At 31.8% G+C, this 18,794-nt stretch overlaps 2 protein-coding genes and 2 non-coding genes across 5 annotated transcripts; all 4 read left to right on the top strand.

The window, feature by feature from the left end:
• The first annotated feature begins 4,485 nt into the window (after window positions 1-4,485).
• Window positions 4,486-7,114, top strand: LOC111213368 (cytochrome P450 94B3). The gene has a single exon (XM_022715113.2). It carries the CDS (start codon window positions 4,635-4,637, stop codon window positions 6,141-6,143), a length of 1,509 nt encoding a protein of 502 aa, XP_022570834.2. The 5' UTR covers window positions 4,486-4,634; the 3' UTR covers window positions 6,144-7,114.
• On the top strand, window positions 6,935-7,020 carry TRNAY-GUA. Its single transcript is given in 2 exon segments — window positions 6,935-6,971; window positions 6,985-7,020. It is a non-coding gene; the product is annotated as a tRNA-Tyr (tRNA).
• A 1,729-nt stretch (window positions 7,115-8,843) lies between the features above and the next one.
• TRNAY-GUA lies at window positions 8,844-8,929 on the top strand. The gene is given in 2 exon segments: window positions 8,844-8,880; window positions 8,894-8,929. It is a non-coding gene; the product is annotated as a tRNA-Tyr (tRNA).
• Window positions 8,930-14,046: 5,117 nt separating this feature from the next.
• LOC106452606 (cyclin-dependent kinase G1) lies at window positions 14,047-16,931 on the top strand. 2 transcript variants are annotated; one of them, XM_048734876.1, is made up of 3 exons: window positions 14,047-16,392; window positions 16,488-16,603; window positions 16,712-16,931. In XM_048734876.1, exon 1 carries the CDS (start codon window positions 14,392-14,394, stop codon window positions 16,063-16,065), a length of 1,674 nt encoding a protein of 557 aa, XP_048590833.1. In that variant the 5' UTR covers window positions 14,047-14,391; the 3' UTR covers window positions 16,066-16,392; window positions 16,488-16,603; window positions 16,712-16,931. The 2 variants fall into 2 exon arrangements, with proteins under 2 accessions (XP_048590833.1, XP_013750217.2); XM_013894763.3 differs by lacking the exon at window positions 16,712-16,931 and having other exon boundaries at window positions 14,047-15,865; window positions 15,939-16,507.
• Window positions 16,932-18,794: the final 1,863 nt, after the last annotated feature.

The raw sequence follows: 18,794 nt of genomic DNA, 5'->3' as shown, positions 1-18,794 counted from the left end.
GATCTGAAGAGACTGCGACGTGGGAGGCGAAGGGGACGAGAGCATGAGAGATGAAGACGGCGATGAACGCCAAAGGTGACGGTAACGAGTAGACGGCGGTACAGAGAACCCGACGCCGGCGGCCTGAGGCCCTACCGGCATCGAGAGATGAGAATGACGGCGGCATTGTCTTTTGTCGAGAGTCTCCTTCGTTCATCCTAGAGAGAGTTTTTTTTTTTAATTAGCGTACGACTACTCATTTATACCTATTTGGCTTGTTTATGCAACTCAAAATCAATTGAAATTTTAGAATTTTTTTAAAGAACATATATAAATTAATTTAAAATTTACAAAATATATTTATAAATCAAACATAAGAATAAAATAATAATAACTAAAATTTATTTTTACCTTTAGCCTAATTAGGACTAAAATAATTGTAGTTTTTTTAGTGCAGACAATAATTGTAGTTTCAATCGGAGAAACTGATCATGCAACTCAATATATTCAAAAATGAATAATCAGGCCGATTTAAACCATACATTATAACAAGGTCTTATAGTAGACATATTTTCTCATCCATAAAGAAAAATATAATGTCGATAACAAAACAACGGGTGATTTGTGGAAACATTTGATTAAAAATAAGCCATGAATCCAAGCCTAAAGAAGAAAATGCAAAAATGTATCTGGTCATTTTTATCAAAAAAAATAAATAAGAACATGCAAAAAATGAAAAAGCACCAGGGGGAACTTATCTGGTCATTCTTCCAATCAGGCTCGTGCAAAAACTTCTTCAACGTCTACGTCCTACATTTCGGCTCGAGTTTATTTAAAACCCGACCATTTGATCAAAAGTCTGAGCATTCAGTTGTTTTTAAATACGTTATGATAGGAACACGTTATGTAAAACTGGAACTATTATACAAGTTTGGATGTTCCATAATATTTTAGCCATTATTGGATATATGGAAATGTCGTATATTACTTGAATTTTGCTTAAACTTTTTTAAAAATATATGCATTTGCCAACTTCATAAGTAACAACGTACAGTATAATATAGTGATTTTTTTATAATATAGTTACTTTATATAGACAATTTTTTCCTTTTGGCGTCGCAGTTTATTTCTATAGTGGTTTTGTGACTTGTTGGCGAATATGCCACGTGATGAGCTTTTGACTTGCTTTCCAATTAGTTTACAACACGTCACATTTTTGGTGACAAGTTTAAGTAACTCGGATGGACACTTCTTTTTTGACAACTGGACTCTCCTTAATAGTAAATAAATCAGATTTCGGTTTCGTGCAGTAGAGAAACAATGTGATACACCTGGGCAGTCTCAAATTAATTTTAGGCCCCGTTCAAAAAAAATATTAATTGTATATTTTATCACGTAATTTTAAAATTTAATAACTTTGTCTGAAATTTTTTAATTAAGTTCTAAATTTAGCATTATATCTAAAATTTTAAAGTTTTTTACCATAATTTATCTATATATTTTAAAAAATCTTTAAATTTTTTATTTTTATATTTCGGACCCTGTTCGACCGCTCCACTTGCGCGTGCTATTAGACGGCCCTGTGATACACTATCTTAAAATATAGAGAGAGGAAGCTATTTCTAGAAAACGTGTATAATGGATGTATTTTACAATGTGGTTGACAGTAAAGTTGTATTTTGCAGTGTTATCCAGCTGTCTTAATTAGTTTACAAAATTACCTCACAAGTTTAATTTTATCATGGAGTTTTTAATTAAACAATCAAACATATCTACATTATTATTAAATGATAATATTAGAGTAGATAATAATATAGTAAAATACTAAAGAAATTTTTTAATTAGTACTACTCCCTCCGTTTTTTAATATAAGTCGTTTTACAGCTATGCACGTAGATTAAGAAAACCATTAATTTTTTAATTTTCTAAACAAAAACATCATTAATTATTTACCTAACCACAATTCAACCAATAGAAAAATATAAGATATATTACCATTGGTCATACAACATTAATTATTAATAAATTTTACATAGAAAACCGAAAACGACATATAATTTGAAACAAAATAGTTTCTCTAAAACGACTTATAATAAAAAACGGAGGGAGTATTAGATTAATAGCAAAATATCAGACATCGGAAAAAAAGATTTGAAAATTAAAAAAATTATATAGTGATATTTTATTTAAATTATGTATAATTATTATGTTTCCTTAGATACATATATATTATTATTTATCTTAACAAATACTATTACAATTATCTTATATATATTTAAGATATAATTTAATATTTTATAAAACATTATTGAGTTGAGGCATCTTGTAATTAAGATCAAAAAATTTTGACCAAAAAAAAAGATCAAATTTTGTTGTAATTTTTTTTTCTATATAAATTACACTAGAAATAGAGTTTTTTAAAAAATAAATGGATAATATATTAAAATATATTTAACAGATATTTCATTAGTAAATAGAAAATTTTAGCTAAATTTTCAACTTAAATTACATTGAACTAATATTGTTATATATGTGCGAAATTAGATGAATATTTCATCAATGGACACATAAGTGCTCTTAGAAACTCAATACAATTTTATTCTTAAAAGTAGCATATACCTACGTTGATTAAATATTCACATCCTTTCGTTAAAAACATTCCAAAAAGACAGAAAAATAAAACACAACTAATAATAAAAGAGTTATTCTTGGATTCACTCCATAGGGTGAACTTATAGGTTTTCACCAACTAATAAGATTTAGTTATTTCAAATCTGATAACTTTTAAAAAAGGAAATAAAATATTCTCAAATTATATTACGTTTTTAAAATTAAAAAAAAATATAAATAAATAAAAATAATAATAGTTGCAAAAAAAAAATGTTTTCAAAAAAAAAATTAATACGATAAACAAAACACTAAACTCTAAATCTAAACCCCAAACCCTTAGGTAAACCCAAAACTTTTTGATAAATTTTAAAGACTTATTCTTGGGTTCACCCCCTAGGTGAATCTATAGGTTCACCAACCAATAGGATTGTGTCATTTTAGATTCAGTATATTTTAAAAAATGAAACCCAAGAATAAATCTTTAAAATTTATCAAAAGGTTTAGGGTTTACCTAAGGGTTTAGAGTTTAGATTTTGAGTTTAGTGTTTTGTTTATTTTTTTGAAAACATTTTTTTGCAACTATTATTATTTTTATTTTTTAATATTTTTTTTTAATTTTAAAAACGTAATATAATTTGATAATATTTTATTTCCTTTTTTAAAAGATATCAGATTTGAAATAACTAAATCTTATTGGTTGGTGAACCTGTTCACCCTAGGGAGTGAATCTAAGAATAACTTTTTTTTAAAGAGTCATTCTTGGATTCACCCCCTAAGGTGAACCTCTAAATCACCAACCAATAGAATTTCATTATTTCAAATTCGATATCTTTTAAAAAGGAAACAAAATATTCTCAAATTATATTATGTTTTTAAAATAAAAAAGTAAAAAAAGATAATAGTTACAGAAAAAAGAATTAAAAAATATATATTTTTAATATTCTCAACAAAACACTAAACCCTAAATCCTAATCCCTAAACCCTAAACCCTAAATCCTAAACCCTAAACCCTTGGATAAACCCTAAACTCTTGGGTAAACCCTAAACCCTAGGGTCCACCCCCTAGGGTGAACCTCTAGGTTCACCAACCAATAAGATTGTCTTATTTTATATTCGATATCTTTTAAAAAAGTAAACAAAATATTGTCAAATTATATTATGTCTTTAACATTAAAAGATAAAAAAAAATAATAATTGCAAAAAAAAATATTTTACGTCGTCAGCATAACATTAAACCCTAAACTTTAAATTCTAATCCCTAAACCCTTAATCCTAAACCCTAAACTCTAGGATAAATCCTAAACTCTAAGATAAATCCTTAACTCAAAATCAAAATCACTATACACTAAAACATTCAAGCGTTTAAGGTTTAGGGTTTTAGTCGTTTTTTATTGAAATTTTAGGATTTATCCAAGGGTTTAGGGTTTACCCAAGGGTTTAGGATTTACCCAAGGGTTTAGGGTTTACCCAGGGGTTTAGAGTTTAGGATTTAGGGTTTAGGGATTAGGATTTAGGGTTTAGTGTTTTGTTGACAACATTAAAAATATTTTTTTTTAATTCTTTTTTCTGTAACTATTATCTTTTTTTACTTTTTTATTTTAAAAACATAATATAATTTGAAAATATTTTGTTTCCTTTTTTAAAAGATATCGAATTTGAAATAATGAAATCCTATTGGTTGGTGAACCTAGAGGTTCACTCTAGGGGGTGAACCCAAGAATGACTCCTACGAATAAGTCTTTTTTAAAATATAATGAATTTAAAATGACACAGTTCTATTGGTTGGTGAAGCTATAGATTCACATAGAGGGTGAACCCAAGAATAAGTTATAATAAAAAGATAGCATCTACCTATCCACACAATGTCCTGTCATGTGAAATGTGGATCAAACTATAATAATTACCACGATATCCTTTTTTGGCAATTGGGGTCAAACCCGCTTACCTTCTCCCTCCTATAAGACGCACTACATACATATTGAAATCACATTCACAAATCCTCTCAAGCCCACAACGAAAAATAAACAAGAAACAAAAAAAAAAGAATGTCCTTTCTCATGAGCTTCTTTGTTATAGCGTTTCTTATAATCATCATCTCAATCTTTTCATCGTCTTCAACTAAGAAAACTCAAGAAACAAATGTAAATGGACCGCCGTCGTATCCACTCATTGGTTCCATACTCTCTTTCAACAAAAACCGTCACCGTCTTCTCCAATGGTACACCAAACTCCTCCGTCTCTCACCGTCGCAAACCATCACAATTCCTCTCCTCGGAAACCGTCGTACCATCGTCACAACAAACCCAGAAAACGTTGAATATATTCTCAAAACAAACTTTTTCAACTTCCCGAAAGGTAGACCTTTTACTGACCTCCTCGGTGATCTCCTCGGACAAGGAATATTCAACGTAGACGGTCACTCATGGAGCTCGCAACGTAAACTCGCTAGCCATGAGTTCTCGACTCGTTCGCTAAGGAGTTTCGCTTTCGAGGTTCTTAGAGAAGAAGTTGAAACACGTATTGTACCTGTTCTTTCGACAGCAGCTGATGTCGGTACGACCGTTGACTTGCAAGATGTTTTCAAACGTTTTGCTTTCGATGTTGTTTGTAAAGTCTCGTTGGGTTGGGACCCGGATTGTTTGGATTTGACCCGACCCGTTAACCCACTTGCGGAGGCGTTTGATACCGCGGCTGAGATTAGTGCTCGCCGTGCCACGGAGCCTCTTTACGCTGTTTGGAAGGCGAAGCGTGTGTTGAACGTGGGAAGCGAGAGGAGGTTGAGAGAAGCGATCAGGACAGTACACGAGTTGGTTTCCGAGATTGTCAGAGCTAAAAGGAAGAGTCTCGAGATTGGGACCGGACAAGAAGCCAAACAAGATCTTCTGTCGAGGTTTCTAGCGTCCGGACACGACAGCGAAGCGGTGAGGGACATGGTTATTAGTTTCATCATGGCGGGAAGGGACACTACGTCAGCGGCGATGACGTGGCTGTTTTGGTTGTTATCTGAAAACGATGACGTGGAAAAGAAGCTATTACAGGAAGTGGAGCCGTTGATGAGTTTAGGGCTAGGGTTTGAGGAACTAAAAGAGATGAGCTACATGAAGGCTTGTTTATGTGAAGCCATGAGGCTTTATCCACCTGTGTCGTGGGACTCTAAGCATGCTGCGAACGACGACGTTTTACCCGACGGGACTCGTGTAAAGAAAGGAGATAAAGTGACTTATTTCCCGTACGGAATGGGGAGGATGGAGAATTTGTGGGGGAAGGACTGTGAGGAGTTTAAACCCAGCCGATGGTTTGATTCTGAACCGGGGATTACAGAACCGGTTTTAAAACCCGTTAGTCCTTTCAAGTTTCCGGTTTTTCAGGCAGGACCGAGGGTTTGTATAGGGAAGGAGATGGCGTTTATGCAGATGAAATTTGTTGTTGGTTCTGTTTTGAGTCGGTTTGAGATTATACCCGTTAGTAAGCACAAACCAGTTTTTGTTCCTCTCTTGACGGCTCATATGGCTGGGGGACTCAAGGTGAAGATCAAGAGAAGAGAAATCAAGTGACATTCTTGACTACATTTTAATAGAATAATTTAGAAAAATGCAAAATGAGTGGATTTATATATTATAAACTAGAAACTAGCGGTCGGTTAAAGACATAACCAAACAAAATTGGATTGATCATAACCAATACAAAAGCCAACTCAAATTTGAATGTAACGATCTTTTGCATATAACTACTTTAGCAGTTGGTATGGTGTTCTCTAAAAGTCTGGTTAAACTATGTTTTTCTTTGTGTTTCCTTTCCTTTTTTTCAATAGATAACTTTTCCCAGTGCTGAAAACTTCAGAACCTATATTTGTGGATCAGAGCGGAGACCGAAAGGGTATGTTCCGTGGATGTCTTATGACTATTAGCCATGTGATGTGAGAAATACATGACAGCTTGATAGAGCAGCTTGAGATGCTTTATGAATTCGTTTTAGCAGTCTTGTTTAATGTTGACGATTCATATATTCTATTAAATACTGTTTTCTGCCTCCAAAAAGACATCAAATACTATGTGGCCGCAAGTTTTCCTTGCCTTGAGATCAAACAAGAAAAAAGTAGTGCTAAAAAAAGTCTTACAATGCAATGCAATATTCCTTGGTGGGAAACTGTCAGATTAAATCAAGAAATGATGCAACTAAATTTGAAACACTCTGTTAAGTCTTCACCAAAACAATCTGTTGATCATTTTAATACAAGAGAACCTCAAAATTCTCCCATCGTAATACACTGCTCTACAGAAATTTACAAAAATAGCTATAGTTTACTTTTGTTAATATATATATAAAAGTAATTGACTAACAACAACCGACCTTAGCTCAGTTGGTAGAGCGGAAGACTGTAGTCTGTGACAGCAAATCTTTAGGTCGCTGGTTCGATTCCGGCAGGTCGGATAATTTTGCTTTTCACTCGAAATTTTATCAATGGTTTGGTCAGCCAATTAATTAACCAAATATTTATTGAGCACAACAAAATTAAAGCCCTAGACTAAACCGAGCCAAATATAGATCGTTTAGTGTTGTTAAAAATATATATACATATTTTTTAAGTTTCCTGACACAAAATAAATAAGTAAATATATACTTGTTCAAAAAAAGAAGTAAATATATACTTTTATTTATATTTTACTAGGACCGGCCCACCCTACGGACGGGAAGTTATAATAAAAATGATTTTATAATAATTTATGAAGTAATTTAAAATTATGATAGATTAAAAAATATTATAAACGAAAAAATAATGAAAGACTTATGAGATCATTATAATTATTTTTTTTGTTTTGAATTATAATGACAGTAAATTTCACTATTCTCTGATAAATAACATTACATTTTTAATATTTATTTTAATTCAAATGTTTTGTTTTATGATATTCTTAATTAAACTAATTTATTTAAAAAAACTTTTTTTGCGAATATGACACAAAACTTGAAGTCAAGTAATTCATGAATTTTTTGTGATGTAATTGTATATTCCCTTTGTATGTATGTTTTGTAAAATTTTGTTAAGAGAAGTATATAATAATGTTTATGGGTTTTGAGAATTTTAGGGTGTCGAAGGATTATTTATGTTAAGATTAGTTATATTTGAGTTAAAATATTTTAATGAGGGGGTTCATTGAATGATTTAATGTGATTTAATGTGAGGAGTTTAAACCCAGCCGATGGTTTGATTCTGAACCGGGGATTACAGAACCGGTTTTAAAACCCGTTAGTCCTTTCAAGTTTCCGGTTTTTCAGGCAGGACCGAGGGTTTGTATAGGGAAGGAGATGGCGTTTATGCAGATGAAATTTGTTGTTGGTTCTGTTTTGAGTCGGTTTGAGATTATACCCGTTAGTAAGCACAAACCAGTTTTTGTTCCTCTCTTGACGGCTCATATGGCTGGGGGACTCAAGGTGAAGATCAAGAGAAGAGAAATCAAGTGACATTCTTGACTACATTTTAATAGAATAATTTAGAAAAATGCAAAATGAGTGGATTTATATATTATAAACTAGAAACTAGCGGTCGGTTAAAGACATAACCAAACAAAATTGGATTGATCATAACCAATACAAAAGCCAACTCAAATTTGAATGTAACGATCTTTTGCATATAACTACTTTAGCAGTTGGTATGGTGTTCTCTAAAAGTCTGGTTAAACTATGTTTTTCTTTGTGTTTCCTTTCCTTTTTTTCAATAGATAACTTTTCCCAGTGCTGAAAACTTCAGAACCTATATTTGTGGATCAGAGCGGAGACCGAAAGGGTATGTTCCGTGGATGTCTTATGACTATTAGCCATGTGATGTGAGAAATACATGACAGCTTGATAGAGCAGCTTGAGATGCTTTATGAATTCGTTTTAGCAGTCTTGTTTAATGTTGACGATTCATATATTCTATTAAATACTGTTTTCTGCCTCCAAAAAGACATCAAATACTATGTGGCCGCAAGTTTTCCTTGCCTTGAGATCAAACAAGAAAAAAGTAGTGCTAAAAAAAGTCTTACAATGCAATGCAATATTCCTTGGTGGGAAACTGTCAGATTAAATCAAGAAATGATGCAACTAAATTTGAAACACTCTGTTAAGTCTTCACCAAAACAATCTGTTGATCATTTTAATACAAGAGAACCTCAAAATTCTCCCATCGTAATACACTGCTCTACAGAAATTTACAAAAATAGCTATAGTTTACTTTTGTTAATATATATATAAAAGTAATTGACTAACAACAACCGACCTTAGCTCAGTTGGTAGAGCGGAAGACTGTAGTCTGTGACAGCAAATCTTTAGGTCGCTGGTTCGATTCCGGCAGGTCGGATAATTTTGCTTTTCACTCGAAATTTTATCAATGGTTTGGTCAGCCAATTAATTAACCAAATATTTATTGAGCACAACAAAATTAAAGCCCTAGACTAAACCGAGCCAAATATAGATCGTTTAGTGTTGTTAAAAATATATATACATATTTTTTAAGTTTCCTGACACAAAATAAATAAGTAAATATATACTTGTTCAAAAAAAGAAGTAAATATATACTTTTATTTATATTTTACTAGGACCGGCCCACCCTACGGACGGGAAGTTATAATAAAAATGATTTTATAATAATTTATGAAGTAATTTAAAATTATGATAGATTAAAAAATATTATAAACGAAAAAATAATGAAAGACTTATGAGATCATTATAATTATTTTTTTTTGTTTTGAATTATAATGACAGTAAATTTCACTATTCTCTGATAAATAACATTACATTTTTAATATTTATTTTAATTCAAATGTTTTGTTTTATGATATTCTTAATTAAACTAATTTATTTAAAAAAACTTTTTTTGCGAATATGACACAAAACTTGAAGTCAAGTAATTCATGAATTTTTTGTGATGTAATTGTATATTCCCTTTGTATGTATGTTTTGTAAAATTTTGTTAAGAGAAGTATATAATAATGTTTATGGGTTTTGAGAATTTTAGGGTGTCGAAGGATTATTTATGTTAAGATTAGTTATATTTGAGTTAAAATATTTTAATGAGGGGGTTCATTGAATGATTTAATGTGATAGTCAATGAGAAAATGAATTCCTATTCGAAGAGTGTATAAACGTCGTGAATATCTGAATAGGGCGAACCACTCCGTGGATATCTTTACAGTTCCAAAATTCAACCAAGGGTAGAAGAAGTGGAATCGAACAGCCAAATACGACGCATTCCAACTGACCTTGATCGGAATTCAGTGTGGCCGGTGCAGCAAATTTTTATTGGCTGTAGGTTTGAACTGAAGTTGTTAAAACACAGCAGATCTGTCTTTCGTTCGTCGACATTATTTTTGGAGAAGAAGCCGTCTCATGTAGGATTCACTCATGTGTTACCCTACAGCTCAGAAACCCAATTATGTTAAGCCCAAAACACTGATCCGAAATATTTATTAACAAAAAGAGAAAAATTCATTAATAATTGTAACTAAGGGAAACGGTGAGTATCATCCAACCCGGACACGTGTCGGCTTGTCAGGAATTCACTTTATGACGTGGCAAATCAAGAGTGAGGCGAACATATTTATAAATAAATATATATTTATTTATTCAGTTTAATACTTATTTGTTTTCAATAAAAATATAATCCTCATAATTTTACTTCTTAATTTATACTAGATTTTGACCTATACAACTAGGCATGAGCGTTCGGGTACCCGTTCAGGTTCGGATCAGGTTTTTTAGATTTTGATTCCATTTTGTAACACCTCCTAGGTCCCATTCTAGTAAATTTACAAGTACGGATCGGATTCGGATATAACACTTCGGTTTCGGATCGGTTCGGATATGTCCGAAGTAACCATATATCATTCGGATTCGGGTTATATCGGATCGGTTCGGGTATATCCAAAGTAAAATCTAAAATTTAAAAGTAAAACATAAGAAATATATCTTTCTTTGTATATAATTGAGTATTTAAAGTGTTTATTTAAATTTTCAATACTTATTGTTAGATATCATATCCAAATAAATATGAAATTGAATATTTGAAGTACATATTTATGTTTCAAATATTTATATTATATATTAATTTGGATATTCGGATCGGTTTCTTCGGATACTTTTTCGGGTTTTCGGGTTATCCGTTCGGGTTCGGTTAATAACACTTCGGGTTCAGATATGTTTTATAACACCCTATAAGATCCATTGAGGTATTTTTTACATTTCAGATCGGGTACGGATCGGGTGTTTCGGTTTGGATTCGGTTCGGATTTCGAGTTTCGGATTTTATGCCCAGCCCTACATACAACCGTTCTGGTTTTTTATTTCTATACTTAAATATTTTAAATATTTTAGTTTATACTCTCTCTTGATACAAATATATGATGTTTAAGGTTGTTCACACGTATTAAATATTTACTTTTATCTTTTACTTTTTTTGTTTTTGTTTTTCTTTTAGTTTTAAAGTTTTATTTGATTTTCAATAAAGCTCAACCACTTACATTTTTACATTTTGATTAATATTTTAATTTTAAAGAAAACTGCATTAAATAAAAATTGAACATCATACATTCGTATACAAAGAAAAAAAGCTTAAACATCATATATTTGTATACAGAAGGAGTATAACAAAATTTACAAATAATTTAATGTAATTTAGCGTTATATATTATGTAATTTTATAATAACTATGTTTACGTGGCTTAATATTATTATTATAATTTTGTATTTTTGTAAAAAACGTATTTTGAAAAAATTATTATGTAACAATACTACTTTACATATGTTTTTTTTTTAAATTTAAAATCTATATGGAAACAAATTAAATTGGACTATATAGTAGAGAAGAATTTTTTTGGGAAATTGCCATAAATAGCACTTTCATAGTACCACTTTTCATGTTTACACTAACCACTTTTACCCTCACTTTTAATAAAGGGTAAAAGAAAATTATACCTTTAGGGTTAACTAATCTAGACTTAGGGGGTTTAGAGTTGAGGGATGGGATAAGGGTAAAAGACAATTATATCCTTAGGGTTAACTAATCTAGACTTAGGGTTTAGAGTTGAGGGGTGGGGTAGTGTTTTTGGAATGTGAAATTTAGGATTCTAATAAATATATTAATAAATACTTAAAAAATATATAAAAACTATAAAAAATTGTTTCAAACATAATTTTCGTTTTTCAAAAAGAAATTTGAAAAAAAATATAAAATAAAAAATCGAAATTTTTCTTTTAATAAAAAAGTTTGAATTTGAAAAAGTATAATTCAAAAACATAAAAAAAAAATTTACTTTTTTTTATTTTTTTTATTATTTTTTTTATTATTTTTTTATTTAAATAAATAATAATTTATATATATATAAATAACAAGGGCATAAGAGTCTTTTGCCATTTAATGAAAAATGTATTTTTAAAAATGTCTCCTTCGTGGTAGTAAAAATGAAAAGTAGTACCTTGAAAATGGTAAACATGTAATTTCCCCAATTTTTTTGAGATACTATTAAAAAAAACATAATTTTTTTATAAAAAGTAGCGATAATACATTGTATTTCAAAATAATTTTATAGTAAATATCATATTTGAGAAATACACTAAGTTGAGTAAATATCTTCTTTTAATTTGAAATAGATATGAATCTTTCTAACAAAATATTTGCAAATTGTATTTTTGAAAATTAATCAGTTTAAATTGTTATTATCATTAAATATATTGAACTTTCTTAAAAAAATACTGATTTATATTCAAATAAAATGATAAAATATTATAATTAATTCTTAAAGAATGGTCCAAATTAAAAAAAAAATCATGCATGGAAAGATCATCACTATAGTATATATATATATATATATATATAAATATATTTATTAGAAAAACAATATATGGTTGAATCTATAGTATTGTATTTTAATTATATATTTATCAATACATATTTGTTAACACAATACCTATATAAATATTGATATATGCATAGTATAATTAATAATAATGATGCAAATACAATAGTGTTAGGATTTTGGGGAAATTACATGTTTACCATTTTCATGCTACCACTTTTCATTTTTACCACCACTACAAGGATATTTTCAAAAATATCTTATTCATTAAGTGGCAAAAGACTCTTATATCCTTGTTATTTATATATATAAAAAATCATTATTTAAATAATTAAAAATAGATAAAAAAATAAAAATTAAAAAATTAAAAATTAAAAAAATTTACTTTTATGTTTTCAGATTTTTTTATAATTCTTTTTTTGGAGAAATTACATGTTTGCCACTTTCATGCTACCACTTTTCATTTTTACCACCACTACAAGGATATTTTCAAAAATATCTTCTTCATTATGTGGCAAAAGACTCTTATATCCTTGTTATTTATATATATAATAAATCATTGTTTAAAAAATTAAAAATAAATAAAAATTGAAAATTTAAAATTTAAAATTTAAAATTTAAAATTTTAAAAAAATTACTTTTATGTTTTCGGATTTTTTATAATTATTTTTTGAATTTTTTTTCAAATATTTTTTTGAAAATCAAAAGTTATGTTTGAAACTATTTTTTTTTTAAAAAATTATATTTTTTAAGTATTTATTTATATATTTATTAGAATCCTAAATTTCACATTCCAAAAAATTATACCCCACCTCTCAACTCTAAACCATAAGTCTAGATTAATTAACTCTAAGGATATAAGTGTCTTTTACCCTTCATTAAAAGTGAGTGTAAAAGTGGTTATGTAAACATGAAAAGTGGTACTGTGAATGTGCTATTTGTGGCAATTTCCCTAGGATTTTTAATATTTGATTCGATTTTATTATTTGCAAGGTAAAATTCTAATAATATTGTATTTTCATAATAAGTGTTATTATTATTATTATTATTATTATTATTATTAATTAGATCTTATACAATTATATACTCTAGATAATTAAATGTTATTATTATTAAGTAGATTATAAATGGTTATATGCAAATATAATTATATATTGATAGAATTTTATATTTTCGAAATTATGCATATCTAATAATATTTTGATGGAATAAAAAGAGAATTAAATAAATTGTTAGGATTTTATCATAAAAATACAAAAAAAATATAATCAACTTTTTAGGGATAGTCCATTTAAAATATCGTACATAAAAGAAGTCATGACTTCTATTTTATTAGTATAGGTTTATATTTAATGAAATACTTTAATCTTTAGCAAACCATTATTTTTAAATAAGAAAAAGATCTAAAAACAACCTTTTTTAACTGATGTGTCGGTAGTTAATATTAGGGAAGTTAATCTTATGAAGATTTGTTTGTTAATACGCACATGGGAGAAAGGAATATTGAAATCAAGTTGAGCGCTTCTAAACCTTAATCGTTGGATCAACACTAGAAGGCAAAATCTACACCGTTGATTTGGATTAGGAAAAGAAAAATCGCGTCTCTCGTGTATAAAAAGATAAGACAATCAACGAGGGCCGTAAAAGAAACGCGTCTTTGCTTTCTCATCGAGAGGTTTCATAAGATTCCAGATCTGCGCCGCGATCGATCTCTTTGGCTCCTTGATTCAAAACCTTCTCGATTCCCAATTCGCCGTCTATCGTCTACGAGAATCGGCGGAGAAGAAGGAGACGTTATCTGTTCCCGGAGTTGACTTTTAGGGTTTCCCAGATCCGGTTTGTTTTCATCGAGATTCTATCTTGTTTGATTGATCTGATTTTGATTACCGTCGAATCCTTTGTGGCGATTGTTGGTGATTTGGGATTTTTTTAATTGTATCGTGATATTTTTCGATTGGTTATTGATACGATGGCGGCAGGGGGAGTTGAAATCTCGAAAAGCTCTGTCGTCGTTGATCGTGTTCGTGATTTGTATCCTCGTCAGGGTGGTAGGGACGGTGAGAGGCGTCAAACCAAACGACCCAGTGATTCTGATCGCTGGTTGAAAGATGGGCGACGTGATTTGTATCAAAGAGGAGAAGCCCGAGAGGGAGATGTTGGTCAGAAGAGGAGGAAGTGTTCTCCAGTTTCAGGGGAGAGAAAAGATCAAGTCTTTCCACCTCCACTTGGTGAGAAGACCATTGTTGATGTGGGTAAGATTTCATCTGAGGGTGTTGTGAAGTCAACAGAGTATGTTTCTGCAGTGTCAGTGACGTCTGTTAAACATCCTTTTGATGATCTTGAGGAGGGCCAGTTGGAGGACGAGCAGGTGGTTCAGGCACCCAATATTGCTACGTCTAAGTGGTGTTTGGAATCTCCAAAGGATGAGGCAGTTCATGTTGTCAGGAATAGCAGATGGAATAGGAGCAGTCTTACTCCTGAGAGCGGTGAATTTCAAGTGGATTCGTCTGATGAACGTCGGTCCAATTCTTCTGAGTCTCGCAGCTTAGAACCCCTCAGCTCTCATGAAAATTCAGAGCATGAGATTAACATGGATGTTGGTGAAGAAGAATGTTGTGCTTCTGATTTGAACGACTCGGAAGTTGATGAAGCAGAGGGAGGCTTGAGCATGCTATCTGGTAGTAGAGATGTTAACGAATACCAGAAGCTAAGCAAGATTAACGAAGGAACTTATGGTGTTGTCTACAAAGCCAAGGACAGAAAGACAGAGGAGATTGTGGCACTTAAAATGATCAAGATGAACATGGAAGACGAATATGGATTCCCGTTGACATCTTTGAGGGAGATCAACATTCTTTTGTCTTGCAATCACCCGTCGATTGTGAACGTCAAGGAAGTCGTGGTGGGAAACGGTGACAGTGTTTTCATGGTCATGGAACACTTGGAACATGACTTGAGGGGCGTTATGGACAGGATGAAACAGCCTTTTAGCACCAGTGAGGTCAAATGCTTGATGATTCAGCTGTTGGAGGGTTTGAAGTACCTACATAGCAACTGGATCATCCACAGGGATCTGAAGCCATCTAATCTTCTACTGAACAACAGTGGGGAGCTGAAAATATGCGATTTTGGAATGGCTAGGCAATATGGGAGTCCTATCAAGCCCTACACGCAGTTGGTTGTCACACAGTGGTACAGGTCCCCGGAGCTTCTTCTAGGAACAAAGGAGTATTCAACCGCAGTTGATATGTGGTCCATCGGTTGCATTATGGGTGAGTTGCTGTCTCTAAAACCTCTTTTCCGAGGGAAAAGTCAGAATGACATTGACCAGCTTCAACAGATATTTGCGGTTCTTGGAACACCGAGTGAGACGACTTGGCCTGGATTCACTTCGCTGCCAGGTTCCAAAGCCAAGTTTCGTAAGCAGCCATACAATTTACTGCGTAAGAAATTTCCTGCTGCATCTTTTACCGGAGGTCCAGTTCTTTCAGAATTGGGATTTGATTTGTTGAACAGATTATTGAATGTTGACCCTGAGAAGCGACTAACAGTTGACGAGGCTCTTAACCACGCCTGGTTCAATGAAGTACCTCTCCAGAAATCCAAGGAGTTCATGCCTACATTTCCTTCAAAGCGTAACTGAGAGATCTAAACTTTTTGAATTTTTCATGTTTACTCTTTACTTTGTGATTCTTGACATGGGTTTCAAGAATGAGGAGATTGGTCATCTTTGTGCTGCGGAAGCGTTACATCCATGTGTATATATATGAATGCTCCATGAAACTGCAAGGTGTGTGGGTCTTCCCTCTCTTATTGTCTCTCTTCTCTTGTCTTTCATTTAATTCCCTGTGTATCCTACAGTGTTAAAATTAATTTAGAGAGATGTTGACTTTTAAATTTCTTTCTTGTCTTCATTTTCTTTTGTGTTATCTTCTTCACGAGGTAAACTTTGGAAGGAGACTTGCCATCTGTAAGTTACTTTACTTTTGACATCTACAACATTACGTGAACTTGTAGTCTTTTTATCCAGTTCATTACCATGTCGTTTCCTCATTTATTCTCAAGGATATATTCAATTATGCTGATCGATGGTTTGGAAGTAACCGATGCATAAAGGCTCCGCTATTTTCTGATACTTATTTATGCGTCACTTACTAATTATATTGGCAGAGAGAGAAAGGGTGAGCTGAGTTTCTAAATCATATCCTGACTAGACTCCAAAATAACCTCTGTATGTTGTGGTCACTCGAGTGGCTTTAATTTATATCACGTATGTTTGTTTGCTTCAGCGTGCGCTTGATACAGCTGTTGTTATTTACTACTATGCTGATGTATACAAGGCCTCACACTTATACACCACAACAAATACGACGGATTAAAAACTGGAACATCTCTTGAACGGAAGCTATCCGAGTTGTGTTGATTCTGATCATTTGTCTACAAAACAAAAGTCTCTACTAAATTCGTCTTATCAATAAATAAAGCACTTGGACAAAGACCTTATTACAATTCTGAGCTTGGACTATTATAGCGCACTTTTCGGGTATGCCCATTAGGCTTTTTTCTTAAGGCTCCTTTTCTTGATATAATTTTAAAACCAAAATTATGGTGTTCGTTTGATCAAAAACATTACGGTGTTTTGAAATTTTTTTTTTTTAAATTGCATGTTTTTTTTTCATTTACTTAACAACGATATACAAAATTTTTTTTTTTCTCTCGAAGTGTCCCCAGCCGCCAAGACCTTTATTCTTAGATCCATAGCTTTTCCGGTGGTTTGGCTTCGTCACCGCCGGGGAGGCTTTTCCTCCTTTTTCGATTTTCTTTCATGTGGTTTATTTTCTCCATTTCAATTTCGTCATCTTTCTCATATTTTTTGTCCGGCGGTGTTGTTTGACGATTTCAAATACAACTTTTTGGTGTTCTTGGTTGAGGCTAGAGAAAGGAAGGTGTTTTAGTTCTCTTCACCGGTCCAGTCTCAAGTTGGTGGTTTCATATCCATAACTCTCGTTCTCACGGAGGTTTTAATAAATGGTTCGTCGGTGGTAGCGTTTGTCCGGCCATATATGTGGCTGGTGTTTCCAGATACGTTTTTGCTATCCCAGTTAGGGATTAGTCCTTGTTACCTGATAGAAGCAATGTAGCGGCTGAAGAGATTGCCAAAAGTGTTACTCGTGACAATAGGCGTACGGGGTCCATCTTGGTTATCTGACCTCATCCTTGCTGAGGCGATTTCAACTATCAACCAGCATCCTACATGAAGCTTGGGTCAAGACAGTCTCCCAGGAGGTCTTCCCTAATCAAGCTTCCTTGGTTAGCTTCATTTGCAGAAATTTCTGCTTTGTTTACTTTTAAAAAGCACCCACTGGTGTTGTCTTTCTCATTTTGTTTGCAGTTTGTATTCGTGGTACTTTTTCCTTTACGTTGAATCAATGACAAAAAAAAAACAACGATATACACATGTAGTTTACATAAGGAAAATGAATTACATATTATAACAATATTAATATACTAAATTTTTGTATACACTTTAAAAAAGTTACGAAAATACTTCTAAACATCAAATTTTCATCAAATTTGTTTTTCAAACTGTATTTTATTCACGCAAATAAGAAATCTTTATCTGATAAAAAATAATTACATATTTTAAGAAGACGTAATTTCATATACAGTTAGAACTAATTACCAAATGTTTGTAAACAATACATTTTCCTAGTACTTAATTCACACAAATAAGAAAATTGGTAACTAAAATCATATGAAATTAAATCTTAATACAAAATAACATATACAGTTAAAGAAAAATATATCATCAAGTATAAATCACCTAAAACTTGTTTACATTTATATTAGAGGAATCAATCACATGTTTGTTTATTTCATGTCTTCGGTTCTTATGAAAATTTTGTTTTCGGATTCGATCAGACTGTTGAGTTATTTTCGGTTAATTTAGTTACATTCAGTTGTTTTTGGTTACAAAACCTGAAACCGAACTTGACCATTTTTACTTCGGAACTAAGCAGATCGTGAGTCGATGACCAATCCGGCCCGAACCTGATAGGTTCTGAACCGAGTCCATACTGAAATTTTATATAACCCGAATGGAACTTCTGAGCTAAGAACCAAAAACCCGAAAATCCATTTCCCCCAAACTTAATCCGATGGGAGCACCGAACGCTCAAGCCTAATAACACCATTGTCCTGATATTTGAGGTAATGTTGTTGTCATATTTACCTCTGTGGCTTGGTTGGTCTTTCGTACTAATAACACATGTGCCTTGCTTCAGTCTTGCTTCAGTCTCAGCCACAACCTTGCTTCCGTCTAGTGCATCAGAAAATAAAATTTAAAAATAAAAATGTGTTAAAATTTTAGAT

The sequence above is a fragment of the Brassica napus genome, chromosome A6 (genome assembly GCF_020379485.1).
Source record: "Brassica napus cultivar Da-Ae chromosome A6, Da-Ae, whole genome shotgun sequence".
NCBI classification, from domain to species: Eukaryota; Viridiplantae; Streptophyta; class Magnoliopsida; order Brassicales; family Brassicaceae; genus Brassica; species Brassica napus.
The sequence above is the reverse complement of the archived record's forward strand: the minus strand, read 5'-3'. Positions and strand labels throughout refer to the sequence as shown.